Source organism: Nansenia antarctica, assembly GCF_963989245.1.
Source record: "Nansenia antarctica genome assembly, chromosome: 5".
NCBI lineage: Eukaryota > Metazoa > Chordata > Actinopteri > Argentiniformes > Microstomatidae > Nansenia > Nansenia antarctica.
In genome coordinates this window covers 70,486,561-70,512,313 of record NC_137690.1, presented here as the reverse complement: position 1 = coordinate 70,512,313, position 25,753 = coordinate 70,486,561, and the positions used below count along the sequence as shown (strand labels likewise).

The 25,753-nt window shown below is 47.2% G+C and overlaps 1 protein-coding gene across 1 annotated transcript; it reads left to right on the top strand.

The window, feature by feature from the left end:
- The first annotated feature begins 597 nt into the window (after nucleotides 1-597).
- Nucleotides 598-25,401, top strand: ago4 (argonaute RISC component 4). The gene is made up of 18 exons (XM_080530982.1): nucleotides 598-631; nucleotides 12,321-12,495; nucleotides 14,259-14,379; nucleotides 14,591-14,772; nucleotides 15,575-15,711; nucleotides 16,306-16,440; nucleotides 17,198-17,285; nucleotides 18,013-18,160; nucleotides 18,385-18,504; nucleotides 19,620-19,748; nucleotides 20,446-20,579; nucleotides 20,704-20,888; nucleotides 22,042-22,201; nucleotides 22,921-23,236; nucleotides 23,522-23,656; nucleotides 23,931-24,032; nucleotides 24,231-24,430; nucleotides 24,905-25,401. The coding sequence occupies exons 1-18, from the start codon at nucleotides 613-615 to the stop codon at nucleotides 25,011-25,013; spliced, it is 2,595 nt and encodes an 864-aa protein (XP_080387108.1). The 5' UTR covers nucleotides 598-612; the 3' UTR covers nucleotides 25,014-25,401.
- The last annotated feature ends 352 nt before the right edge of the window (nucleotides 25,402-25,753 follow it).

The window sequence follows — 25,753 nt, the reverse complement described above, 5'->3', positions numbered from 1 at the left end:
CTAGATATTGGGATAAATAAATAATAAATGAATGAATGATCTTTATTGTCATTGTAACAGGTACAACGAAATGTAAATGCAAGCCCTAGTTGCTAACAATCAAACACAGTCCTAAGATAATAAAAAAAAGAAAAAAAAGAATGAATGAGACATAAATAGACATAAATAGGGGGGGAAATAATGTCGAATCCCACTGTTCACCTAAATTGGGACGGTTTAGGTGAGAGACCTATAGAATTACTGTCTGTAGGATAGTTAGGGGGAAATAAAACAAGTCTCTTCAAAAAGTCTTGAGTCTTGAGATGTGAATGTAACCTACTACTACACACACCATGGGTGGCGCATTTTACCACCACTGACTCTTTCTATCCGTCTGCGCATGCGCACATTATAATTTATAGCGCCTCCTCCGCGCATGCGCACTTTGCAAATCCTCAGGATCTGCTTTAAAACACTCAGAAGACAACGCATCCTCAAGACCGCCGGACATCTACGCATCTATTCCCCTTTTCTTAAAATTAGCCACCCTTAAGCTTCGAGATACCGCCCCCAATATCCGTGTCGGTACGGAGCCGCCAGGCCGGGACAGAGACGGAGAGAGAGCCCTCGGCCATGGAAGCGCTCGGACCCGGTAAGAGGAGACGGGAAACGGAGTCGTGGAAACCCCCGTGTCCGGGGCTGTGTGTGTGTGTGTCTGGGGCGTCGCTTCAACTGGGGGCCGTGGTCTCAAAGCTAGGCCCTCGAAAAGACCGTAGAGGGAGAAAAAAAACAAACGGAGCCCCATATCAGGCCCCAGCCTGGGTGACACAGACTGTCACACGGACACAGTGTTTTAATAACTGGTCTAATAACCACGTGTTACGTAATCCACAACAACAACAAAAAATGAGTATTGTTTTTTATTTTATTTATCTCGACTTGTTTTGTTTTTCTTTCTGTCCCCCCCTCTTCCGCTCGTGCGGAGTGGCTTGCAAGGCATTGTGTGTGTGAGGGATTTAACCAAGGAGGACCTTTCCTTCCTTCCGTGTGTCGTGTGTTTACGCTTGTCTGTTTTGCATGATGTGATATTTTAGCCAGCCATTGGCTAAAATATGATAATGCAAAATATGATAATGCATATATGATAATGCATTTTAATATCACGTTTAACGAATCGCAGCAGTATGAAGTGGCTGGCAGCATGCTCTGCAGCGTGTGTGGGTCTAACCTGAGCTAAATGCGTGTGGTTGAAGCCTGCTGCTGGGGGGAATCATGGACCCGTACAGTCTCTCTCTCTCTCTGTCCTTTTCTAAACCGAATCAAGGCGATATAATACAGCCAGCAAAGTATATAATACAGCCAGCCTACAAAATGGTTCAATAAGGTTGCCACCTTTTTGTTTATTACTTAGACATATTGAACCATTTGCTTTGGTAGGCTCTTTACTTTGCTGGCTGTAATCGTTCCACGTTAGTTAATTCTGGACAACATTGTACATTTCTGTCAGTGGTTTAGTAGCTCCACGGCGCGCCACCGTCGCTTGCATGCATGGGAGGGACTCCTCCTTGAGCCTGTGCATGCAGGAGGGAGTGATCACTGTATAGGAGGCGATCTGCCCTTCTTATCGATCCGACTTGCAAAGCCAGCCATCCCGCTAACCTTATACTATAGGGTCCATAGCATCATAGCAACATAGACGTGTTTTTGTTTTACTGTGGTGCGTTGATAGACGTTTGATCTGATGATTTTGACATGCAGGAGGGCCTGTAATGTGCCCCACACACACTGGAACCTTTCACCTCTGATATAGCTATACGTCCTAGGACGTCAGTAACAGTGATTATCTCAATTCCACTCTTTACTTTATTTATAATACCACCTCTTCGTCCCAGGAGATTTGATGTTGATGTAAGCAGGTAGTCATCTGCCCTCTCTGCACCAAGTCCTTGTTTCATCCCAGTGTTTCCTAACACGCCTGTCACTTCCACTCAGTTTGGATACACTGCAGTTCAGCTGTCCCCTTTTTGAAAAAACGATTTATGTTTGTAATCACATCTTCTCTAACTCTGGAAACTGTAAGATCTGTTGAATGCTGCACAGCCATTGGCTGGCTGGCTGCCTGGTTCAATGGGAAACTGTTATCATGGGCATGCAGAATCAGCAGACACAAGAAGATAACTGAATCACTCATACTTGTGTTGTTTTTGTGGTTTTCCACTTATGTTGTTTGTGTACTTGTGATTTGGATGAGTTGTAGTACTCCGCCAGGCTGTGTTTGCTTACGGGGCACTCTAGGATTCAACAGCAAAGCGGTCTCCCCGCCATATTTCTTTGGTCAACAGCAGGAGAGATAAGGCAGGGGAAATGTAGGCTAACGACTCTCACTTATAGAAGGAGCATATGGGTGCAAGCACGACCGCCCATGAGGTCAACATATTTTAAAGCTATGCAGTGTGTTTACAGTTTCATTGTTTACAAACAGTGGAGGAAAAACAGCTGCTGTTTCTGGATCTGAGGGGGTAAGACAGTTGAACTAATCGCTTGAGGCATTTATTATAACTTAGGCTAGCGTATATTCGTCAAGAGTCAATGGCTATATAATTAATTTAATTAATATAATTTATTATTATTATGTGAATTATAATGTATATACTACTAGCCCTATTCTATTTTGTAGCTTGGTAAATAAATACCCTGTCTTAGTCTTTACTGGACTGAGTCTTTACTAGACTGCTTGTCTTACACTGGATCCACACCTGCCTTTACATTGACTTTGTATTTGGTTAATTTGGAGTGTTGTTTTTGTCCATCATCGGCATGTGCAAGCTATGAGGTTAATTATGAGGTTGTGATCAGATTGAACTACCCCCCCCCCCCCATATTTATATTATTGTATGAATGATTTGAGATGAGCCCTTTGGAATTTTGGGGATACCCAAACAGTCCCACACTTCTGACTCATCATCCCAACTAAAACAACTGCATGTGCAGGTGTCTAACAAGTGTTCTGTCATAGGGGTAAACACACCTGGCTGTGGGTGGTCCAGTGGTCTAGCACCGCGGCCTACAGTGCACGCATATGCCCATGTCGGCATGGGTTCGAATCCGGCCCATGCCCCGCTGACATGCTCTCTTCTCCTTACTCTCTGTGCTTTCCTGTCTATCTAAACTGTCTCTGTGCAATAAAAAGAAAAACGAGTGGGAACTTAGTTGTGGCTTAGTGGATAGTGAGTGGGACTGGTGATCAGAAGGTCATGAGTTCAAATCCCACCTGTGAACACCACCACTAGTGGTGCCCTTGAGTAAGTCACCTAGCCCTAAGTTACTCCAGGGAGAGACGGTCCCTGTGATCTCTTAATAATCGTAAGTCGCTTTGGATAGAAGCGTCTGCTATATGGTTAAAATGTAAAATGTGATTCTGTGGAACTAGCTTAAACTCTCAAACGTCTGTCACGGTGTCACGGAACCCTCGTCCCATCAAGCCACATGTCACATATTCTACCCCCCATTTGACAGTATGATCGTCTGACATTAATAAACAGGAACAACCTGCTCTTAAACTCTCTCTTAAAATGTGCCTTTTCACCAGTGGCATCCCTCCGCGCGGTAGACACCGGAGCCTTTCTCTACTAGTCGTAGGGACTTAATGATCCCTTAGGGGCAGGTTGGCCTCCCTGCAGAGTCCTCCAGCAGAATAGATGCTCGACCATGCAACACCTGCATCAATGTAGCCTACATGATGCGCTGCATTGCACAGTGATCACAGGGCTTCGCTAAGCTGCAAACCAGGAGGGCAGATATTTCTGGACCCTGGTGGTAGTAGTACCCTAGAAGTAATGGTCTGGTACTGTAGTACTAGTAGTCTGGTAATAGCCTATTAGTAGTCTAGTAGTACCCTAGAAGTAGTGTAGTAGTAGTGTAGTACTACTCTATTAGTAGTGTAGTAGTAGTGTAGTAGTACTCTATTAGTAGTGCTGTAGTAGTGTTGTAGTACTCTATTAGTGTAGTAGTACTCTATTAGTAGTGTTGTAGTAGTGTAGTAGTGTTGTAGTACTCTATTAGTAGTGTAGTAGTACTCTATTAGTAGTGTAGTAGTACTCTATTAGTAGTGTAGTAGTACTCTATTAGTAGTGTTGTAGTACTCTATTAGTAGTGTAGTAGTACTCTATTAGTAGTGTAGTAGTACTCTATTAGTAGTCTAGTAGTACCCTATTAGTACTGTAGTAGTAGTCTGGTAGTACCCTAGTAGTAGTGTAGTAGTAGAAGTAGTACCCTAGAAGTAGTGTAGTAGTAGTAGTGTAGTAGTACCCTATTAATACCCTATTAGTAGTGTAGTAGTACCGCGGATCAATTGCAAAATGTAACCAAGTAATAATATGACTTAATATTAGTTAATATCTCTTCTAAAGCCATGAAAAGATAGACGTGACAGTTGCCTGCTTTGTTTTACTCTAAATCGCAATGATAGGTTGCTAATGCGCGAAAAAAAAAAAATCTGTTGTTTACTCACTACACGTGAAGCTGGGAATCTACAACAACAAGTGTATCATGGCGAGTGCTAGTAACGTTGGCGGTATTTAAATTCCATGTATGGGAGCAGTTTGGCTTCTCTGTCAATTATAACAATGATGGAAGAAGGGTGGTTGATAAAAAAGTGACCGTGTGTAGGCGTTGTGCAACGAGAAAGTCGTATGAGGGAGGCAATACGTCACAGCATCATCCTGGTGTGTTGACGGGAGGCACGAAAAAGGCAGCTCGACAACTTCATGTTACTTCGTCTGCAACCAGGCGCCTCCTCCCTCTCTCCTATTGCACTATAATTTAAGTTGAATGTGTATTTCAGTATAATATGTAATGTTTGTGTAGAATATGTTATATATATTTGACCATTTGACTTTACTTAGTTTTTAATTCAGTTTCAGCAACTTGTACAATCATGTCAGGTTTTTATTTGACCAGTTTTGACATCTTAAATGTTTTTTTTGTTTCACACAATAAAAGTGGTGTTTTTACAGAATTCAAGGAAAAAGCAGGTTTTATATATATATATATATATATTTTTTGTGTTGATCCGAAAAACTCTGATCCGCGACTCAGAAACCGCGACACGATCCCGTCCGTGAGTTAGGTGATCCTTTACACCCCTACCTATTAGTAGTGTAGTAGCAGTGTAGTAGAAGTGTAGTAGTACCCTATTAATTGTCTAGTAGTAGTAGTACCCTATTAGTAGTGTAATAGTAGTCTAGTTGTAGTGTAATAGTGTAATAGTAGTCTCCCCTGCCGACCGTAGTCATCCATGAGTTGTCAGGTGACTGCGTGTCTGATGTCTGTCTCACCCACGTTCACTGTCTCACTGACTCACCACCCAGTCCATCCTGTCCCCCAGGGTAGGCCCCACTGTCTCACACACACACACACACACACACACACACACACACACCAGGAACACACCACACAAGCGCCAGGAACACACCACACACACACGTGCCAGGAACACACGCGCCAGTAACACTCCACACACGCGCCAGTAACACACCACACACACCAGGAACACACCACACACACACGCCAGGAACACACCACATACACACACACGCACCAGGAACACACACACACACACACACACACACGTGCCAGGAACACACCACACACACTCACGACAGGAACACACACACACACACACACGCCAGTAACACACACCACACACACACACACACACACTCTCTCTCTCTCTCTCTCTCTCTCTCTCTCTCTCTCTCTCTCACACACACACACCAGAGAGGACCAGCATCAACGTCTTTTTTTTATCGCGGCTTTGCGTTGATCTTTGGCATCGCAACCTTAGGTGTCGACTTGATGCCTAGTATGGAAACAGAGAGTGAGCTTGTTTGTCTGTATCTGTCTGCCACTAACAGCCGTGAGCCCCAGCGCCTTTCCCTGAAGAGGTCTGAACACCGTCCAACAGATTTAACTGCCTCAGACTCCCCAGCGGAGCTTTGCTTCTGTGCGTTTCATGGCCGACCACTGCGTCGTATCCGTAGGGGACATTTGCATGCCGGCCGGCGTCCTTACACCATCACACTCTCCAGTGTGTCGTTAAAACACACACGAGTCCTCTCTCTCTAAAGGCCAGGCAGGGGTGCAAACTTGTCACCTTTCTGCTAAATTAGCCGTTTTTATCTCAAAATATGCCAACCATGTGAATCATGTAGATCTGCAAAACAAATGTGTGTGTGTGGGGGGGGGTCATGGTAAACTGTTTTCGAAGTAATTCTGCAGGTGTTAAGGTCAGGGCTGCCGCTACTTACACATGCATCATTGTTAGACCACCGTTAGTGCTAGCGGTATCTATTTAACACCATTAGTGCTAGCGCTACCCCCCCTAAGGTTAGCCACAAAAAAAATGTGTCACCTTTTTGGGTCATCACCAGTTTGCACCCCTGCCAGGGGCCTCATTTATAAAAAAAGTACTTGAACGTCATCTTTGACTTTCACGTAAGCACATTTTTCTAAACGGACGTAAGCATTATTTATAAAACGAGCTGAGATGGTTTAAAGTTGCGTACGTGCTTCCATCTATAAATACCAAACATACTTGGAATTGAACGCAGGTGAATGAGGTTTGTACTAACGCCCTGTGATAGCGGCTCAATTATAGCGGCTGAATGAAGCCAAGTGCTGTAATATAATATAATACAGACAGACAATACTGACAATATTATATACTGTCTGTATTATATTATATTATAGCACTTGGCTTCATTCAGCCGCTATTTGAGCCGCTATCACAGGGTGTTAATACTATATTATAGGGTAGGCGTGCGTCTGGAAGCGGGAGAGGGCAGTAATACCACGTTCATGGCCGTGGCCGGGCAAGGTCCGTTGTGGAGCGCACTATAGTGTTATATAATATATCATATCCTACATTATATTAAATTAGTATAGTGCTTATATATAGGCATGTTGAAGAGAGATAGACAGCTCCGGAGGGATATAAAGAAAGACTGAAATACAATCATAAACATTAGTTCCCTTTAAATCTTGAATTAAACTCATTTTCTCGGCTGATAACAACATCGTTAATTTTATTACGAGCCACTTGCATGAATGACAGTAGGCAGAGCGTCTCACATGGCTGTAATAACTGCATAGCCAGTAGGTGATTTGCGTACGCAAGTCGAAAACATGACGTAGAGATTTGATCCTTTCCAAGTTCAAATCGACTCACGTTGAAATTGTATAAATCACTACGTTGACGTGGATTTCTGCGTACGACACGGGTAAGATAAAAATTTGATCTAAGCACGTTCTATAAATGAGGCCCCAGGCGTAAATGGTAAATGGACTGCACGTATATAGAGCCTTTATCCAAAGCGCTTTACAACGGCCTCTCATTCACCCATTCACACACACATTCACACACCTATGGCGGCAAGCTACCACGCAAGGGGCCGGCCGGCCCGCTCACTGGGAGCAATTTGGGGTTCAGTGTCTTGCCCAAGGACACTTCGACATGTGGCCAGCCGGGGCTCGAACCGCCGATCTGCCAACCTTGCGATCATTAGACGGCGGCTCTACCTCCTGAGCCATAGTCGCCCCAGAGGGCGTGCCGCGCGGTGTGTGCCCCTCATCTCCTCAGGAACGCGTCACTTATTCCATCACATTTACCAAGTGACCAACGACCACACAGACGGACAAAGCTATGGTTTTGTTTCGTTTGACAGGGAAAAAAAAGCTTTTCACCCCCCCCCCCCCCCGTCAAACACAGTTTTATGAACACATCTTCTGAAATCAACAAGTGTCCCCCATGTGGTCCACCTAGGAACCGTGGCGGCGTTTTTTGGCGTCGGCTTGATCGGACAGTGCAGTTGGAACCGGAGTGTTATGTGGCGTGGGTCTGGTGGTTGTGGGGGGTACCAGTGAGGGGTACCAGTGAGTGGTTTCGGGGGGTGAGACACAACCGTGGTGTATGTATGTGTGTGGTTGGGGGGTGAGAGACCTCTGTTCCATGATAGTTGAGGGGCGTGAGACAGCCCTGAGGTGGTTATGGGGGGGGGGGGGGGTGAGACATCCCTGGGGTGTTTGTGTGTGTGTGTGTGTGGGGGGGGGGGTTGAGACAATCCTGTGGTGGTTGTGTGTGTGTGTGTGTGTGTGGGGGGGGGCATCGGGGGGTGAGACATGCTGGTTTGAGAGAAAGGGGGGGTCCTGACATTCCGCCCAGCGACACGCTGACAAGCCCTCTCTCTCCCGTCCCGGTGGAGCAGCTGAGGGGTTATATATAGAGCAGGCCGCCACCTAGCCTAACCGTGCATGGACCTCTTTCTATGAAACCTACACACACACACACACACACACACGCTCTCTCTCTGCTCTCTCTAGGGCTGTTGTTGTTTTCGCTCCTGTTGCTTTATCCTGCAGAGGGACACAGTGGGTAAGAAGGTGGTCCTGATTACCCCCTGCCCCCCCCACCCCCGACTGCCCCCTGCCTGCCTGCCTCTTACGCTTCACTTGCTAACTGGAGCATGTTGGCGCATCGGGTTCAGGACCCCTGCAGACCCCTTGTTGTCAGTTGACAAAAGCAGTAAGCATCCTTACACCCCCCCCCCCCCCCCCCCCCTTAATGAACCACCCAAGACGCCCCACCCCCTCCCCCTCCATGCTCAGGCTGTTGATTGTGTCATTAAACAGGGTTCCCGCGCTGGTCTTTAACTCATTGACTGCCAAAGACGCCAATTGGCGTCTTATAGAATAGTAACGTTGACTGCCAAAGACGCCAATTGGCGTCTTATAGAATTTTTTTTTTTTTCCGCGGGGATCGCGTTATTGACATGTTCTACACCTAGCGATTGAATTTCAGACTTGGGTGTAATGTATTTCGGTCCCAGATGGGGGCAGTAGTTCGATAAAAGCCTGGAGAAGGAAGTGGCTTGCTGTGGGTTATAGTAATGGCGAAACGGATCAGGGTATGTGCCAAACGCGGCGCGGAGCATTGCGGGGCGGAGCATTGCGGAGCATCGCGGCCATCGCCCGACTCTTCAAACAGTTCAGAGTCGGATGATACAGAAAAAGTGCAGTTTTTTTTTTTTTTTTTTTAAGTTCTGCAGAAAAAGCTAGTTTTCTCTGTTTATTGGTCAAAATCAGGTGTTTTTGCTGAAACCACCCTATGTTCTACGGCCGATTTCTAAACACTCAAAGAGGCTAGAAACAAACTTTCTTTTTCTGATGAAAGAAGAGAGTCTAAAGTTTTGGTAGATATGTTCAATGTTTATGTAGTCCAAAAAGTCAATATTTGGTGGGTCTTCAAAGTTCAGCGAAAATGCCCCAAAAGTCTGGCAGTGTGGAGCTCTCCGCTCTGAACATGGCTGGCAGTCAAAGAGTTAAAAGCATTAAAGTCGAAAATCCAGCATAAAAAGGTCTTACATTTCAGTTATTCGGTCTAAAAATTAGGTGCTGCTAGGTGTTAAAAACGAGATCCTGCAAGGTAATCAGTCCGACCACATCTATTTACACGGAAATGAATCAAGCTGGAACCCAAAAAAAGGCAATTTGTTTCCTTTTTTGTCTGTATGGCAGTGAAATCCCTAATTTCATCACCTCGAGGATGACAAAAAGCCGTCATATGGTGTGGAACCCTGTTAAACAAACGCTTAATCTGCAGGTTTTGATTGATTGAAAACCTTTATTGGTCCTCTGTTAGCCCAAATGTAATGTAGGATCTTAGGATCTATCTTCCAGATATTTCTACATCGTGTGTGTGACTTTGTATGAGTGTCAACACTACCAAGCTGGTGTGTGTGTGTGTGTGTGTGTGTGTGTGTGAGAGAGAGATGTTGATGGTAATCCAAGTCCGCGTAGCCCCCCATCTGGCCCTCCTGCTGTCTCTCTCGGATGCGCTGGTCGTTGTCTGGGGGGGGGGGGGGGGTTGGCGAACTGGTTCCAAATTGTTCGATCCATCTGAATCGTACGCCTCCAAGGTTATCCATTCCTTTTATCGATGCCGGTTTTTCTGATTAAAGCGCTCAGGCTATGCCACAAACGCCTGGTATCCGTTTGCAAACTTTGCTTGAGAAAGGTGATAAAGTAGCAGCTTGTTATCTATTTAACATGTGACAAACAAAGTCAAACGAAATGTAATGTCATGAGGTGAAGTGGGCCGGTGGGGTGTGGTGGGGGTGAAGTGGGGTGGGGTGAGGTGAGGTGGGGGTGAAGGGGGGTGAGGTGGGGTGGGGGTGAGGTGGCCCTGTGAGGTGGGGTGGCCCTGTGAGGTGGGGTGGGGTGAGGTGGTGGTGAAGTGGTCCTGTGGGGTGGGGTGAGGTGGGCTGAAGTGGGTCTGAGGTGAGGTGTATGTATATCTCTGTTTTCAGACCCTTATGTCTTGATATTCCTAATTTCCTTATAGCTTGTATGACGCGTCTGCATATTTTTTGACAGACCAAACACAAAAAGTTGTGACAACAAGACACATCATAGATTTTATTTTCAGTTTTATACAAAAAACAAACAAACAAACAACAAGCTGCCAGGCATGCATGTCTAGTATGATTTGTTTCAAAGCAATTCTCAAAATGTAACATCGTCAGGTGTTACAAGGATACAAAGTAAAATAAAATAAGAAAGAGTACAGGCTTGTATCACTACAGGATATAAGCAACAATTCTTTAAACTTTGAGATAATCAATAATTGGGCCCCATAAAAGCCCCATATTTTTAAAATACGTTTTGTTGTGCAGAGAAGACATGCGAGATTTCTCTGTGCGTTGATCCGCTGCTCTCTGCTTCTCCGCTGGAAGCAGCAGTAAAGCCATGATTTGCTTATGAAAGGTTATTGTGTGCGTTTACATTTTTGACATTTAGCAGACGCCTTTATCCAAAGCGACTTATAACAAGTGCATTTGACTGAAGTAAGTGAATCATCTATCCACCAGTCATAGCAGGAAAAAGTTTCCACAGGCGTAAGATCTCTCTACCCTGAGAGAGTGCAAGCATGCCCGGGAGGCGTTTTGTGACAAGCTTGCACCAACTCTATTAGATATGTTTAATGAGTCATAGAAGATGATATACACTCACTCAAGCAGTTATTTCACTACTACTTAAAAAGGACAAGGACCCCACAGAGTGCATTTGTACCGCCCAATTTCATTACTTAACACAGAAAGTAAAAGTATTGCAAAAGTGAGGGGGGGACGGCATTCATTTTCCAACAGACTCTTACATGTGATCTTCACCTCAGGCTCCTCTCTCCCTCCTGAGGCCTCTTTAGATGCAGAGAAGGCCTCCGACCGTGTTGAGTGGGAGTATTATTTTTTTTGGAGTGGGGCAGTCCCACTCATATTCTTCATTCCATTGACAGACACAGTAGAGATTTTAGACAGGAAGGATGGGAGAGAGAGAGAGAGAGGAGGGATGACATGCAGGATATGTCCCCGGCCGGAATCGAACCGGGGACCCTGCGGTTACATGGTCAATGCTTAACCCGCTACGCCACCTAAGCGCCCCGAGTGGGAGTATTTATTTATTTACAGTTTTATGAAAATGTGGACTTGGTCACATGTTTGTTTCTGGGATTAGACTCTTATGTTTTCCAGTTAATATTCTGGCCCAAAACAATCAAACAGTCTTCAATTCCCTTTCGTCTGTCTAATTTGGGCTTTAAATATCTGGGGATCAAGATTACCCGCACACTCCCCTCCCTTTGAATCCAACCTCGCCCCACTAGTAGCCAACATGAAGTCAGACTTTCAGTGTTGGAGCAGTCTACCCCTTTCACTCTCAGGAAAAGTGCAATGTGTCAAGGTGACCATTTTACCCAAGCTTTTTGTATGTTTCTCAATGCCTTCCTCTATTTCTACCCAAGTCTTTTTTCACACTTTAGATCAGGCAATCACTACGTTTATTTGGGGGGGGGGGGGGGGGGGAGGTTCCTAGAATCAGCAACGTTATTTTGCAGAGACCAAGGAATTGTGGAGGCCTCGCGCTTCCTAATTGTATGTACTACTACTGGGCTGCCAACATTTAAAAAAATATTTGCTGGTTAAGAAAACCAAAAGGCCAAAGCTTAGAACATACTGGTTTTAATTTTTTACGTCCTCTCGACAATATTGTATAAAGATCTACAACCTTGTCCTTTGAAAAGAAAAAAAAATGAAAATGTGAAAAAAGGGTGAATGTAAACATTGTTGTTTGCTCATGCTTCTCACCAATTAAAAATGTTTATACAAAAAATCCATCAAAAATACACATTTAACGTTTTTGGGTTTTGTTGAGGAGGCACTTCAGCATCTAAAATCAATGGGTTTTAACAGTGGTGTGTGTGTGTTGTGTGTGTGTTGTATCCCCCCCAGGCCCGCCTGCCCCTACTACCTCCCTCTTCCAGCCCCCACGGCGGCCCGGCCTGGGCACCGTGGGGAAGCCCATCCGCCTGCTGGCCAACCACTTCCAGGTGCAGATCCCCAAGATCGATGTCTATCACTACGACATCGACATCAAGCCTGAGAAACGGCCTCGAAGGGTCAACAGGTAAACACTACTGGGACTGGGGGGGTGGGGGGGGGAGAGAGGGAGACAGGTTCCCTACAGAGAGGAGAGAGGGAGACAGGTTACCTACAGAGGAGAGAGGGAGACAGGTAAACACTACTGGGACTGGGGGGGGGAGAGGGAGAGACAGGTTCCCTACAGAGAGGAGAGACAGGTTCCCTACAGAGAGGAGAGAGGGAGACAGGTTACCTACAGTGAGGAGAGAGGGAGACAGGTAAACACTACTGGGATTGGGGGGGGGGAGAGAGACAGGTTACTGGGGGGTCTGGGAGGGTCTTGGGGCGTCTAGGTGTGTCTTGGGGGGTCTAGGTGTGTCCTGGGGGCAGGGTTTCCGTTAACCGATAATTACCGGTCTTTGTCCGGTAAAATTAGTGGAAGTCCGACAAGTTGAAAACTCGTCGGACATAAATGTCCGGTGAAAATAATTCCCTCTAACCATTTTCAGCTGAGCACCAAACACACACACAGAACACTGCCCGAGAGAGAAGGACCCGCCCCCTTTAGTTAGCCTATAGGCTATAGGCTAACTAAAGGGGGCGGGTCCTTCTCTCTCGGGCAGTGTTACACGAGTGTGTGTGTGTGTTTGGTGCTCAGCTGAAAATGGTGTCCCGAAGCGGAGCGCTTTAACTTTATCGCACAATAACAAGGATAACAAACAAAACGGACAACATTTACACTAAGATGGAGACAAACTTCAGCGATATGATCTAACAGCCGGTCTTCAGGACGACATACAGACCCGTATGAGCTTACAGGGCTATCCCCTATCTATCTGAGAAAAGGCATAGCCTAGGCTGTAACATCGAACGGAAATTAGCCTATACGCATTGCAAGTTAATTTAAAGCCTATTTATTTTCAAAGAGTTTTATTCTATTTTATTTTATCTGATAAAAGGCATATGAACGGAAATTAGGCTAGCCGTGTCACGCCAGAAGCCTACATGCTTGCACTGTTACTGTTCAATAAAATGTTATACATCTAGACATTGTGGTATTTCTTTATATACGTATCCCAGACTGCCTATCAATTGTTTCTCAATAAACAGTTATGTTCTCCCCATTGTCATACTCCCGAGCGAAACGAAATGCCTTCCCAACCAGCGAGACCTGGTTATAGAAATGACGTTGTTTTATTGATTTAAAAAAAAGGGTAAAACTGGAAAGAGAAAATAGAAAACTCACATTAATCCCAAACAATTTAACAAACTTCAGTTAACGTAATGTGGAGTCCGTTCATTGATCGATGCTGTCTGTTCAGTTCCCAGTGAGGCGCCCGTTCAGCGCTGGATTTGACGCATGGCATAGCGCGCATGCGTCAAATCATGTTATATTATTATATATTATATAGCTCGCATCTAATCGTATCGGATGAGAAATAGACATTAAATGGCATATATAGGCCGCTACACAACAGTAATCACCGCGACAAACAGCTATATTAGATTTGAAAAAAAGAAATATGATTTTGAAATTTTTTTTTTTTATTATATTTTAATATGATGACCGGAATATATCACGTTTGTCCGGTAAATCGAATTCTTCCCGGACACGATGTCCGACGGCAAATTTTTCTAACGGAAACCCTGCCTGGGGGGGGTCTAGGTGTGTCCCGGGGGTTCTGGGTGGGTCCTAGGTGGTCTAGGTGTGTCCTGGGGGGGTCTGGGTGTGTCCTGGGGGGTCTGAGTGGGTCCGGGTGGGTCTGGGTGTGTCCTGGGCGTCATTCATGGTGGTTGTGTCTCTCTCAGGGAGGTGGTGGACACCATGGTTCGGCACTTCAAGATGCAGATCTTTGGGGATCGACAACCTGGCTACGATGGGAAGAGGAACATGTACACCGCCCACCCCCTGCCCATCGGGAGAGACCGGGTGAGTCCTCCTCACCCTCTGACTCTGACTCTTGCCTTGTTTGTTTTGATGTGGTGTTCTGTTCCTCTGTTGTTTCTGTTGGTTGTTTACTTTCTGTTTATTTACATTTTAGGAGTACTTTTACTGTAAAGCAGTATGGCAAGTGTCATGTTTAAATGTGCTATATAAATATATTTGATTGATTGATTGATTGATCATCCCCGCCGTGCAGGTGGACCTGGAGGTGACTCTCCCAGGCGAGGGCAAGGACCAGACCTTCAAGGTGTCTCTGCAGTGGGTGTCGGTGGTGTCCCTCCAGATGCTGCTGGACGCCCTGTCTGGGCACCTGGACGAGGTCCCCGAGGACTCCGTACAGGCCCTGGACGTCATCACACGCCACCTGCCCTCCATGAGGTACAGCAACACTCCCACCCATCGCTCTTCCATTCTGAAGGCATTTAGCCAGACACTTCCAGGGTTCGACATTAACGGTTGCCTGGTTGCTCGGGGCAAGTAAAAAATTCGCCGGTTTTGGTTGTTGTTTGTTTGCGTGACTGCGACGACGCTCCTGGATCTGTGTAGCGTTGTAAAGGAAGAACAACGGACGGTGCAGCTGCCAAACCAGACTAGATGATCGCGTACGCGCTGATCCACAGACAGGTGGACAGGCGTGTACGCTTTAATAATATCTTCACTCCACGATCATCTAGTCTGGTCTGGCGCCTGCGCCCTCCGTTGCTCTTCCTGCACACCGATACACAGATTCAGGATCCAGCAGCGTCGTCGCTGTCGCGCAAACAAACCCGGCGAATGTTTTACTTGCCCCGGGCAGTTGGGCAACCGTTAATGTCGAACCCTGACTTCTATCCGGAGTGACTCACAATAAATGCATCTGTCAGAGTAAGCGAATCAACGGGAAGTCGGTCACAGAAGGTAACACCTTCTGCAATAGGGACAAGTGCCGTGGGCAGTCACAGTGCTCGGGAAAGGAAGAAAACTAGTTGGGATTTTAAAAAATATATTCCAGTTCCTTAGCAATAATCTCTACCTGTGCTGAAATACTAGAAAACAGTCATAGGTATATAAAAAAATACTTTTTAAAGAGTAATCTTTCAGGTAATAGCCTATTTGGACATCTCTTTGGACATTGGCTCTTGTTTTGTGTATGGTGATGCCATACAACCAATCACTAACGTGTGTGTGTGTGTGTGTCCAGGTACACCCCCGTAGGCCGCTCGTTCTTCTCCCCTCCGGAGGGCTACTACCACCCCCTGGGGGGAGGGAGGGAGGTGTGGTTCGGCTTCCATCAGTCCGTCCGTCCTGCCATGTGGAACATGATGCTCAACATCGATGGTACGATGACGTCCAAACATCTTACTCACAACATTTATACGTGTTGGTCTAGAAACCTCACAACATTTATACATGTTGGTCTAGAAACCTCACAACATTTATACATGTTGGTCTAGAAACCTCCAAACATGTATAAACCCCACAACATTTATACGTGTTTGTCTAGAAACCTCACAACATTTATACGTGTTTATATAGAAACCTCACATCATTTATACGTGTTTATATAGAAACCTCACATTTATGTGTTGGTCTAGAAACCTCCAAACATTTATATGTGTTGGTCTAGAAACCTCACAACATTTATATGTTTATAGAAACCTCACATTTATGTGTTGGCCTCGAAACCTCCAAACATTTATAAACCTCACAACATTTATACGCGTTTGTCTAGGAACCCCACAACATTTATAGGCGTTGTCTAGAAACCTCACAACATTTCTCCATGTGTGGGTGTTGCTTGTTGATGTACAGCTAAAACATGTAGAGAAATTCTGATCAATGAAGGAAGACCTGTGCGCACGTTTGTATGTATGTGTGAAAGCTGGACTGTGGACCTCACCCCCCCCCCCCCCCCCCCTTTGTGCCCCACAGTGTCTGCCACTGCGTTTTACCGCGCCCAGCCCGTCATTGAGTTCATGTGTGAGGTCCTGGACATCCAGAACATCAACGAGCAGACCAAGCCACTCACCGACTCCCAACGCGTCAAATTCACCAAGGAGATCCGAGGTGGGTGGGGACCTGCAGGTCAGATCAATGTCCTTACCATGCTTCTACACACGCACCCCCCTCCCACCCCCGCACCCCACACACCACCTTCAGGACTGGGGGCAGGGGAGGCCGGCCGAGGTAGACATCGGAGGACAGAGCTCATTGTTAACGCATATCAAAAGCACACGTTTCCATTCCCACTGAGCCCGTCCTCCGATGTTCTGCCTCCGCCAGCCTCCCCTCATCATTTCTAAACTCTCTTCATTCAGCCAATTGAAGTTCTAATTGACAAACGACACGTTTCAATTAGGAAACGGGAGTTGGAATTTCAATTAATCTTCTTAATTGGGACTGAATTGAACTGGATTTGGCCCCAACCCTGTACCTCCATAACTCACACATTAGGACTGAATCCCAGCTTGAGATTTGGGGGTCCAATATGAACTTTGACCTCTACTTCCCTCATGCTTTCATGAGATCTTTTAGTTGTGCTCTTCAATCTCAAGGTGTGGATTCAAATTTGAGGGAATTTTAACCTCACAAACAAATGTAGTTGTTCAATAGTCCACAATGAATTATCCCACCCCATCCCAACTGTCTAAAAGCTGACCCTCCTAAAATGTTGTATTTTATTTTATGTGTTCTAAAGATGTCAGTTTTATCTTTTCTTGTAACCCCCCCCCCCCTCCGCCCCTTCTCCATGGCCTCCCCAGTGATATTCTCTACCCTGTCTGTCTGTCTGTCTGTCTCTGTCTTTTTGTGCGTGCACGAGCAGGTCTGAAAGTAGAGGTCACACACTGTGGTCAGATGAAGAGAAAGTATCGTGTGTGCAATGTCACACGCCGCCCTGCCAGCCACCAAACGTAAGTGCCTTCTGTCTACATGTCACTTCCTGTCTACATGTCACTTCCTGTCTATATGTCACTTCCGGTCGATGTCATTTCCTGTCTACATGTCACTTCCTGTCTGTCACTTCCTGTCTACCTGCCTCTTCCTGTCTACATTTCATTTCCTGTCTACATGTCATTTCCTGTCTACATGTCATTTCCTGTCTACATGTCACTTCCTGTCTGTCACTTCCTGTCGACATGTAATTTCCTGTCTATATGTCACTTCCTGTCTACCTGCCTCTTCTTTCTCCCTGCCTCTTCTGTCTACCTGCCACTACCTGTCTACATGTCACTTCCTGTCTACATGTCACTTCCTGTCTACATGTCATTTCCTGTCTACATATCTCTTCCTGTCTACCTGCCTCTACCTGTCTACCTGCCTCTTCCCCCACATACACACACACACACACACACCCCGCTCTCTTTCCACACATAGGTTAGTTGACTTTGTTACTATTTGATTTTATTCATGTATCTTCACTGTCTTTGCAGTTCTCATGTATTGTATGTATTGTTCTATGTTGACCCTCAGTATTTCTGTTTATATGTTTGTTTTTATTCTTGCCGGGGCCTCTTGGCCAGATCATCATTGAAAATGAGAATTTGTTCTCAACTGACTTTATCTGGTTAGTTAAAGGGTTGTGAGTTGTTGTTGATGTCTCATGTCTTCACGCCTCTCTCCGTGCGCCCTCCCACACAGCTTCCCCCTGCAGCTAGAGAACGGCCAGGCCATGGAGTGCACCGTGGCGCAGTACTTCAAGCAGAAGTACAGCCTGCAGCTCAAATACCCCCACCTGCCCTGCCTGCAAGTAGGCCAGGAACAGAAGCACACCTACCTGCCCCTGGAGGTGAGAGGGCGGCGACTAGGACACACACACACGCACACACACGCACACACACAGAGGCACACACACACACACACACAGAGCTGCAATACTCACACACACTTCTTTAAATTGAACCCTTCTGTAAGTACAGTATACCCAGTACACATGACAGCCAAAAGAGGTGTCTCTTTGACGACCGTGTTCAGTAACCGCCGGCCGTGTCATGTCCGTCTGTCCGTCCCCAGGTCTGTAACATCGTGGCAGGGCAGCGCTGCATCAAGAAGCTGACGGACAACCAGACCTCCACTATGATCAAAGCCACGGCACGCTCGGCCCCCGACAGGCAGGAAGAGATCAGCAGACTGGTGAGTAGATTGTAGTAACAGCGCCCTCCAGTGGTGTGGAGGAGAGTGGCAGGGGAGGAAGTGTGTGGCAGACAGTGTGTGGCAGACAGTGGCTGTTTTTTTGGGGGGGGGGTTCTTTTCTTTTGAGTCACCATGTATGTCACAGTTGTAGTCAGAGCACAGAGACGGGACTGAAACCGCTTGACGTCTGGTCCAGAAAAAGACGCCTGTTTTTTAATGATAATAAACTAGCCCTGAAACCCTCTGGCGTCACTACTAGGATGTTAGGATATGCCAGAAGCAGATGTTGTCGCTTTCCCTAACCCCTGTTATTATAGCCCTATTTCCTTTGTGTGTTTTTGTGTAAGGTTCGTAATTCTGGCAAAAAAAAATTTTTTAATCCTTTTTTTATAGGATATGATATATGATTTTCTGGTTTTGTCTGTCTTGCGTGTTTTCCAACGAGGACCACGGGTGGAAATCTTTCACATTGTGTGTGTGTGTGTGTGTTAGTGTTGTTCCGATACCGATACTAGTATCGGCATGGCCACCGATACGCCCAAAAATGCTGGTATCGGTATCGGCGAGTACTAACTTATTATTATTTTTTTAATTATTATTATTATTATTATTTTTTTTTTAAGTACTAAAGTTATTTTGTTTGTAAATGTTCACTTGCTGTTGCACTACTACTACGACTGTTTTATATCTTAAATGGATATTGCACTGATTGGCATCTGTGAGAGCCACATTTCAGGTTTTATAAGGGGTTGATTTTCTTGTCACCATACCAGGTAGACAATAAAAAAAAGTTCTATAGCATTTTTTCCTGTTTTACAAAGGTTTTGAGCAGTGCCAGACTAAGTGTTAGCAATAATTTTACATCGAGGTGAGTATGCGGCTCAAAAAACATGTTTTTTTGTTTTGTTTTTTCAAACGCCGTGGTATCGGATCGGTACTCGGTATCGGCAAGTACTGCACGGTCAGGTATCGGTATCGGGATCAAAAAATGGTATCGGAACAACACTAGTGTGTGTGTATGTGTGTCTGTGTGTGTATCTCTGTGTGTGTCTGTGTGAATCTGTGTTTCCCCAACATTTAATCAACCCCCTCTGTCTCCCCCCCCCCTCTCCCAGGTGAAGAGCAACAGCATGGTGGGGGGTCCGGACCCGTACCTGAAGGAGTTTGGCATCGTGGTTCACAACGACATGACGGAGGTGACGGGCCGGGTGCTGCCCGCCCCCATGCTGCAGTACGGCGGTCGGGTCGGCACCGACACCGGCAGGGACTGTGGCAGGGTGAGTATCCAACCCTCGCCCCTAACCAGGGGGTATCCAACCCTAGCCCCTAACCAGGGGGGCTGGTGGAGGTAGAAATCAGAGGACAGGCTCATTGTAATGCATGGGATGGAATGAGGCAAGGCAAGGCAGGTTTATTTGTATAGCACATTTCATACAACAGGGGCAATTCAAAGTGCTTTACATACATTATTTAAAAATACAGCAAGAGGAGCATAGTAAGAAAATAAAAATTACAATGAATAAAAGCAAATATAAGAAGTAAATAGATAAAACATTTAATAAGACAATAGTTAATGGGGGAAAAAAAACATTGATAGAAGTGTTTGTATTTAATCATAACTGCTGCAAAACATGAAGGTTTTTAGCTTAGATTTAAATATTTTAAGGGTTTGGGCCTGTTTGATTTCTTCAGGGAGTTTGTTCCAGGAGCATGAGGGATGATATCACATGTTTGATAGTAAGGAGACCGTTACAATACAAATTTTATTTAGCGTCCTCCGGTTTCTACCTCAGCCACCCTTCCCTGGTCTCCATCACTGTTGGGTTGTCCGTACGGGGGTGTGTGTGTGGGGGAGGGGGGGGGGGGGTAGGGTAGTACCATCTGACGTGTTGGCTGGTCAAACTGGGGGGTTCACTAAGAGTGTAGGGACTCTCTCCGCAGAACAAGACGGTGGCCACGCCCAACCAGGGCGTGTGGGACATGAGGGGGAAGCAGTTCTACGCCGGCATAGAGATCAAGGTGTGGGCCGTGGCCTGCTTCGCCCCGCAGAAACAGTGCAGGGAGGACCTGCTCAAGTGAGTCCCGCCCCGCCTCCGCCCTGGACTCGGGGTTGCCAGATGGGATTGACAATTTCCAGCCCAACAGTCCACAATCTTAAAAACCGCTAAATGTGTCTGTGTCTGTGTCCGTTTCCTCCAGGAGTTTCACGGACCAGCTGAGGAAGATCTCCAAGGACGCGGGGATGCCCATCCAGGGCCAGCCCTGCTTCTGCAAGTACGCCCAGGGGGCGGACAGCGTGGAGCCCATGTTCAAGCACCTCAAGATGTCCTACGTCGGCCTGCAGCTCATCGTCGTCATCCTGCCGGGGAAAACGCCGGTCTACGGTGAGACCGGGGGGGCAGAGCTTAGAGAGAGTGTTTATGATTTATCCAAAATAGGGACGATGCACATTGATTAACAGACATGCTGTAAATGAGCCAGATTAGCCTAGCAGGCTAGTTTTCATCTGCGGTCCCTGGCCAGATTTTAAGAGGCAACCTAAAATCTCAAAATATTAAAATACATACATACGCTACCAAATATAGAAGATAACATATCAAGAAGAGGACCAATAACTCAGAAGACAGATAACAAAAATGACTTACAAAACAAATGACCAAACCTGGACAACAACTAACAACAGCAGACAATTACCATACAATCGCAAACTAGAGCAAGCTCAAACAGTCAAACAGAACAGTTTAGCAAGATGCAACATGGAAGGCTACTGGTGTACACACAGCTGGTTGTCAAGCAGCCATATTTTTTGCGTTCCGATCAGATCCACTAGATTTGTGTTCGTGTCAGTAGAGGTGATACCATTCCTTATTCTAACCCATGCATTACAAGCCTGTCCTCCTGATTTCTACCTCCACCAGCCTCCACTGGACTAGAGACAGTTCTACTTCTTTTTTTTCCTTTTTTCTAAAGTTATTTTTTCTGAGTGGGGCAGTCCCACTCATATTTTTCTTTTTAATGACAGATAAAGTAGAGATTATGACAGGAAGGATGGGTGAGAGAGAGAGAAGGGATGACATGCAGGATATGTCCCCAGATGGAATTGAACCGGGAGCCCTGCGGTACATGGTCAGCGCTTAATCCACTACGCCACCTAAGTGCCCGATAGTTACTCGGGCACTACTACTACATACTTACTACTTCTACATACTTATTCCTAAGACACTAGTGAATCTGGCTGCAGTTCAAGTCACCTTAAATAACCTTTGTTGCGCCACTGTGAGACCAGACGATGCCAGATAAGTTCGCTACCCCCAGTTATAGCCTCTAATTACAATTATGTATTTTTAATTTCTCTCGCTCTCTCTGTCTCTCTCTCTCTCTGTCTCTCTCTCTCTCTCTCTCTCTCTCTCTCTCTCTCTCTCTCTCTCTCTCTCTCTCTCTCTCTCTCTCTCTCTCCCCCTCTCTCCCCCTCTCTCCCCCTCTCTCTCTCTCAATCTCTCTCAATCTCTGTCTCTCTCTCCCTCTCCCCCCCTCCAGCTGAGGTAAAGCGGGTGGGGGACACGTTGCTGGGCATGGCCACCCAGTGTGTCCAGGTGAAGAACGTGGTGAAGACGTCCCCCCAGACCCTCTCCAACCTCTGCCTGAAGATCAACGCCAAGCTGGGCGGCATCAACAACGTGCTGGTGCCCCATCAGAGGTAGGGTGGTGGGAGGGGCTATGGGGTGGTGGGAGGGGGCTATGGGCTGGTGGGAGGGGCTATGGGCTGGTGGGAGGGGCTATAGTAGTGGTAGGAGGGGCTATAGTAGTGGTAGGAGGGGCTATAGGGGTAGTGGTGGTCTAGTCTAGTGGATAGTGAGTTGGACTTGTGATCGGAAGGTTGTGAGTTCAAATCCCGCCTGAAGCCACACCACTACTAGTGTGCCCTTGGGTAGGGCACTTAGCCCTCAGTTACTCCAGGGGGAATGTCCCTGTAATTCGTAATTGTAAGTCGCTTTGGATAAAAGCGTCTGCTAAATGGCAAAATTATTTTAATTATTCTATAGCAGTGGTGGGAGGGGCTATGGGAGTGTTTTATTTAGTAAAGTATTTTAGTATAGGTTTTTGTATTCTGCTGTATGTTATCGTGCTTTAAACAGGATTCCCATGGGTCCTTGAAATCTTTGAAAGTTTGAGAAGAAATCAAGGTGGAAATTGACATGGGTCATTGAAAGTGCTTAAATTCCCCTCTCTCTAAAATATATATACTCAAAAATGTTTTACTTAACTCATCAACTAGTTCTGTCTCAAACTATGCCGTGTTTGGTCCTTGATTAAACTATTTAATCCCTGTTTAAACTATCTTCCTCCCTCCCTCTCTCTCTCTCTTCCTCCTTCCCTCCCACCCTCTTTCCCTCACTCCCTCCCTCCCCTCCCCAGACCCTCCGTGTTCCAGCAGCCCGTCATCTTCCTGGGGGCGGACGTGACGCACCCCCCGGCGGGCGACGGGAAGAAGCCGTCGATCGCGGCGGTGGTGGGCAGCATGGACGGCCACCCCAGCCGCTACTGCGCCACGGTGCGCGTGCAGACGTCCCGCCAGGACCTGTCCCAGGAGCAGCTGTACAGCCAGGAGGTGATCCAGGACCTCACCAACATGGTGCGCGAGCTGCTCATCCAGTTCTACAAGTCCACGCGCTTCAAGCCCACGCGCATCATCTACTACCGCGGGGGCGTGTCCGAGGGCCAGATGAAACAGGTGAGTAGCCGGGGTGGGCGGAGGCGTACACCTGGGGGAGGTGAGGGGGCCGGGGGTGGTTACACCTGGGGGAGGTGGAGTGGGGGGGGGTCACTGGCACTGATGGGTGTTGGGCAGGGGAGGCTGGTTTAGACATTTTCAACTTTTGTCTCAACCAAGTACAAAGGTTGTAGTTGTATATCTTCATTGCAAAGTGAATCTAATTATTTCTGTCCCTCATTTTGTGTGTGTGTGTGTGTGTGTGTGTGTGTGTGTGTGTGTGTGTGCGCGTGTGCGTGTGTGTAGGTGGCGTGGCCGGAGCTGATCGCCATCAGGAAGGCGTGTATCAGCCTGGAGGAGGACTACCGGCCAGGCATCACCTACATCGTGGTGCAGAAGCGCCACCACACCCGCCTCTTCTGCTCCGACAAGGCCGAGAGGGTGAGTCCCAGCCTCCTCCCACCCTCAGAGGGCCTTCCCCCCCTCCCCCCTCACAGGGCCTCCCAGCCTCCCCCCACCCTCACAGGGCCTCCCAGCCTCCCCCCACCCTCACAGGCCCCCCCCCCCCCTCATAAGCATTAAGCGTTTTTCTATCTGCTAGCGTTTTTCTATCTGCTAGCGTTTTTCTATCTGCTAGTGTTTTTCTATCTGCTGGCGTCGTTAGCCTAGCTGCTAGTCCCTTTCCTCATTCTTCTTCTGGCCCTCCGACACGCAGGTGGGGAAGAGTGGCAACGTCCCGGCCGGCACCACGGTGGACAGCACCATCACACACCCCTCCGAGTTTGACTTCTACCTGTGTAGCCATGCAGGGATCCAGGTAGGTCTCTCACACACACACACACACACACACACACATACACACCCTCACGCTGCACCACATCTCCCTCCGATACTTGGTTCACAGGTTCAATTGTATTATAGCGTCTTTCATATATATATATCGCTGGCCACCGATTGTACATGTGCTGTTGAAGGTTATCATGACTGACCCTCTCCTCCCCCCCCCCCCCTCCAGGGCACCAGCCGGCCCTCCCACTACCACGTCCTGTGGGATGACAACTGCTTCACGGCCGACGAGCTGCAGCTGCTCACCTACCAGCTGTGCCACACCTACGTCCGCTGCACGCGCTCCGTCTCCATCCCCGCGCCTGCCTACTACGCCCGGCTGGTGGCCTTCCGCGCCCGCTACCACCTGGTGGACAAAGACCACGACAGGTGAGACCACCCGTACCGGGGGGGTGGGGGGGTGGGGGGGGGCTGAAGGGCTCAGGCAGATGGGATGTTGTTGCAAGTACAAATGCAATAGATTGGATGGAACATGGAACATTGAACGTTCACTTGCCTGTTTATGTTGGGCACATCGAGCTCCACTGACGACATCTCTGTGACCACTTATCCCTAAGTGGGTAGGGCCAAGTGGTTGGGCTATTTGGCCCTCCAAACAGAGGCTGTTTCAGAGGCACACTCCAAACAAGGGTTAAAATGTGGGCCTTAATGTGTCGTATGCCAACTCACCTGGAGGTGGCTAGTATGCATTAAGTATTGCGAGACTTTTTAGTGACGTTGATGGAATACCACCCTGCAGGGTGGTTGTTGTTGTTGTTGTAGCAGCTCCAGCCTAACCCCGGCTCACCCCTGCAGGGTGGTTGTTGTTGTTGTTGTTGTTCTAACCCTGTCTCCCCCCTGCAGCGCGGAGGGCAGTCACGTGTCTGGCCAGAGCAACGGTCGGGACCCTCAGGCCCTGGCCAAGGCGGTCCAGATTCACTACGACACCCAGCACACCATGTACTTCGCCTGAGGACGCCAGCAGAGGGCGCACTTGTCTCTCTCTCTCTCTCTTTCTCTCTATCTGTCACTCTGTCTTTGCCAGTCTCTTTCTCTCTCTCTCTCTCTTTTGCGTCTTGAATCTGCACCAAAGCGGCTAGAAGCCAGTGGAGTCTGCCGAGTCGTCAAGTCCCGTTTCGGCAAACGACCGGCGTTCCCAGTCCAGCCGCCTCCTAACCAGCAATCCGGCACTGGAGAGACCCCCGTCGTGGGGTGGGGGGGTTTCCCAATGTGCACCAAGAAGAAGAAAAACAAAACAAGAGAGAAAAAAGAAAAAAAATAATCACACAAAAGTTGAGCCATTATTTTGAGTTTGTTTTTTCAGTTTGAATGTCTTTTTATTTTATTTTTTGGGTTCTTGTTTTTTTTGTAAGATACACTGAGCCTGGAGCGGAGGACTGGCGCCCACCGCCGGAACCCAGCTCCGGCTCTCCCAGCTAAGCAGGACTCTGTCTACTTTTACCTCAAAGCCCCTTTGGGCGAAAAATCTGTCACAAGGTCTTGGGTTTGGGGGGTTGGGGGGTTGGGAGGTTGCATGGAAACAGGTGTGGGGTGGGAGGGGATGGGAGGGGGTGGGGTTCGACCTTTTTGAGAATGATATATGATATATTTTTGTTTTGTTTTTATGATCGTGTTTTAACCTTTTCTCCTTTTTCGGTCTTTTACAAAGCGAGGTGACCTGGGTATCCATACCCATTACTCTTCTTCTCCCAT

Bases quoted from the DNA above. Each gene is read 5' to 3' on its own strand.
- ago4 (XM_080530982.1), top strand. The intron at 16,441-17,197 runs GTGGGTGGGGAC...GTGCACGAGCAG, and splicing joins ATTCACCAAGGAGATCCGAG to GTCTGAAAGTAGAGGTCACA. The intron at 19,749-20,445 runs GTCGGCACCGAC...CTCTCTCCGCAG, and splicing joins TGCTGCAGTACGGCGGTCGG to AACAAGACGGTGGCCACGCC.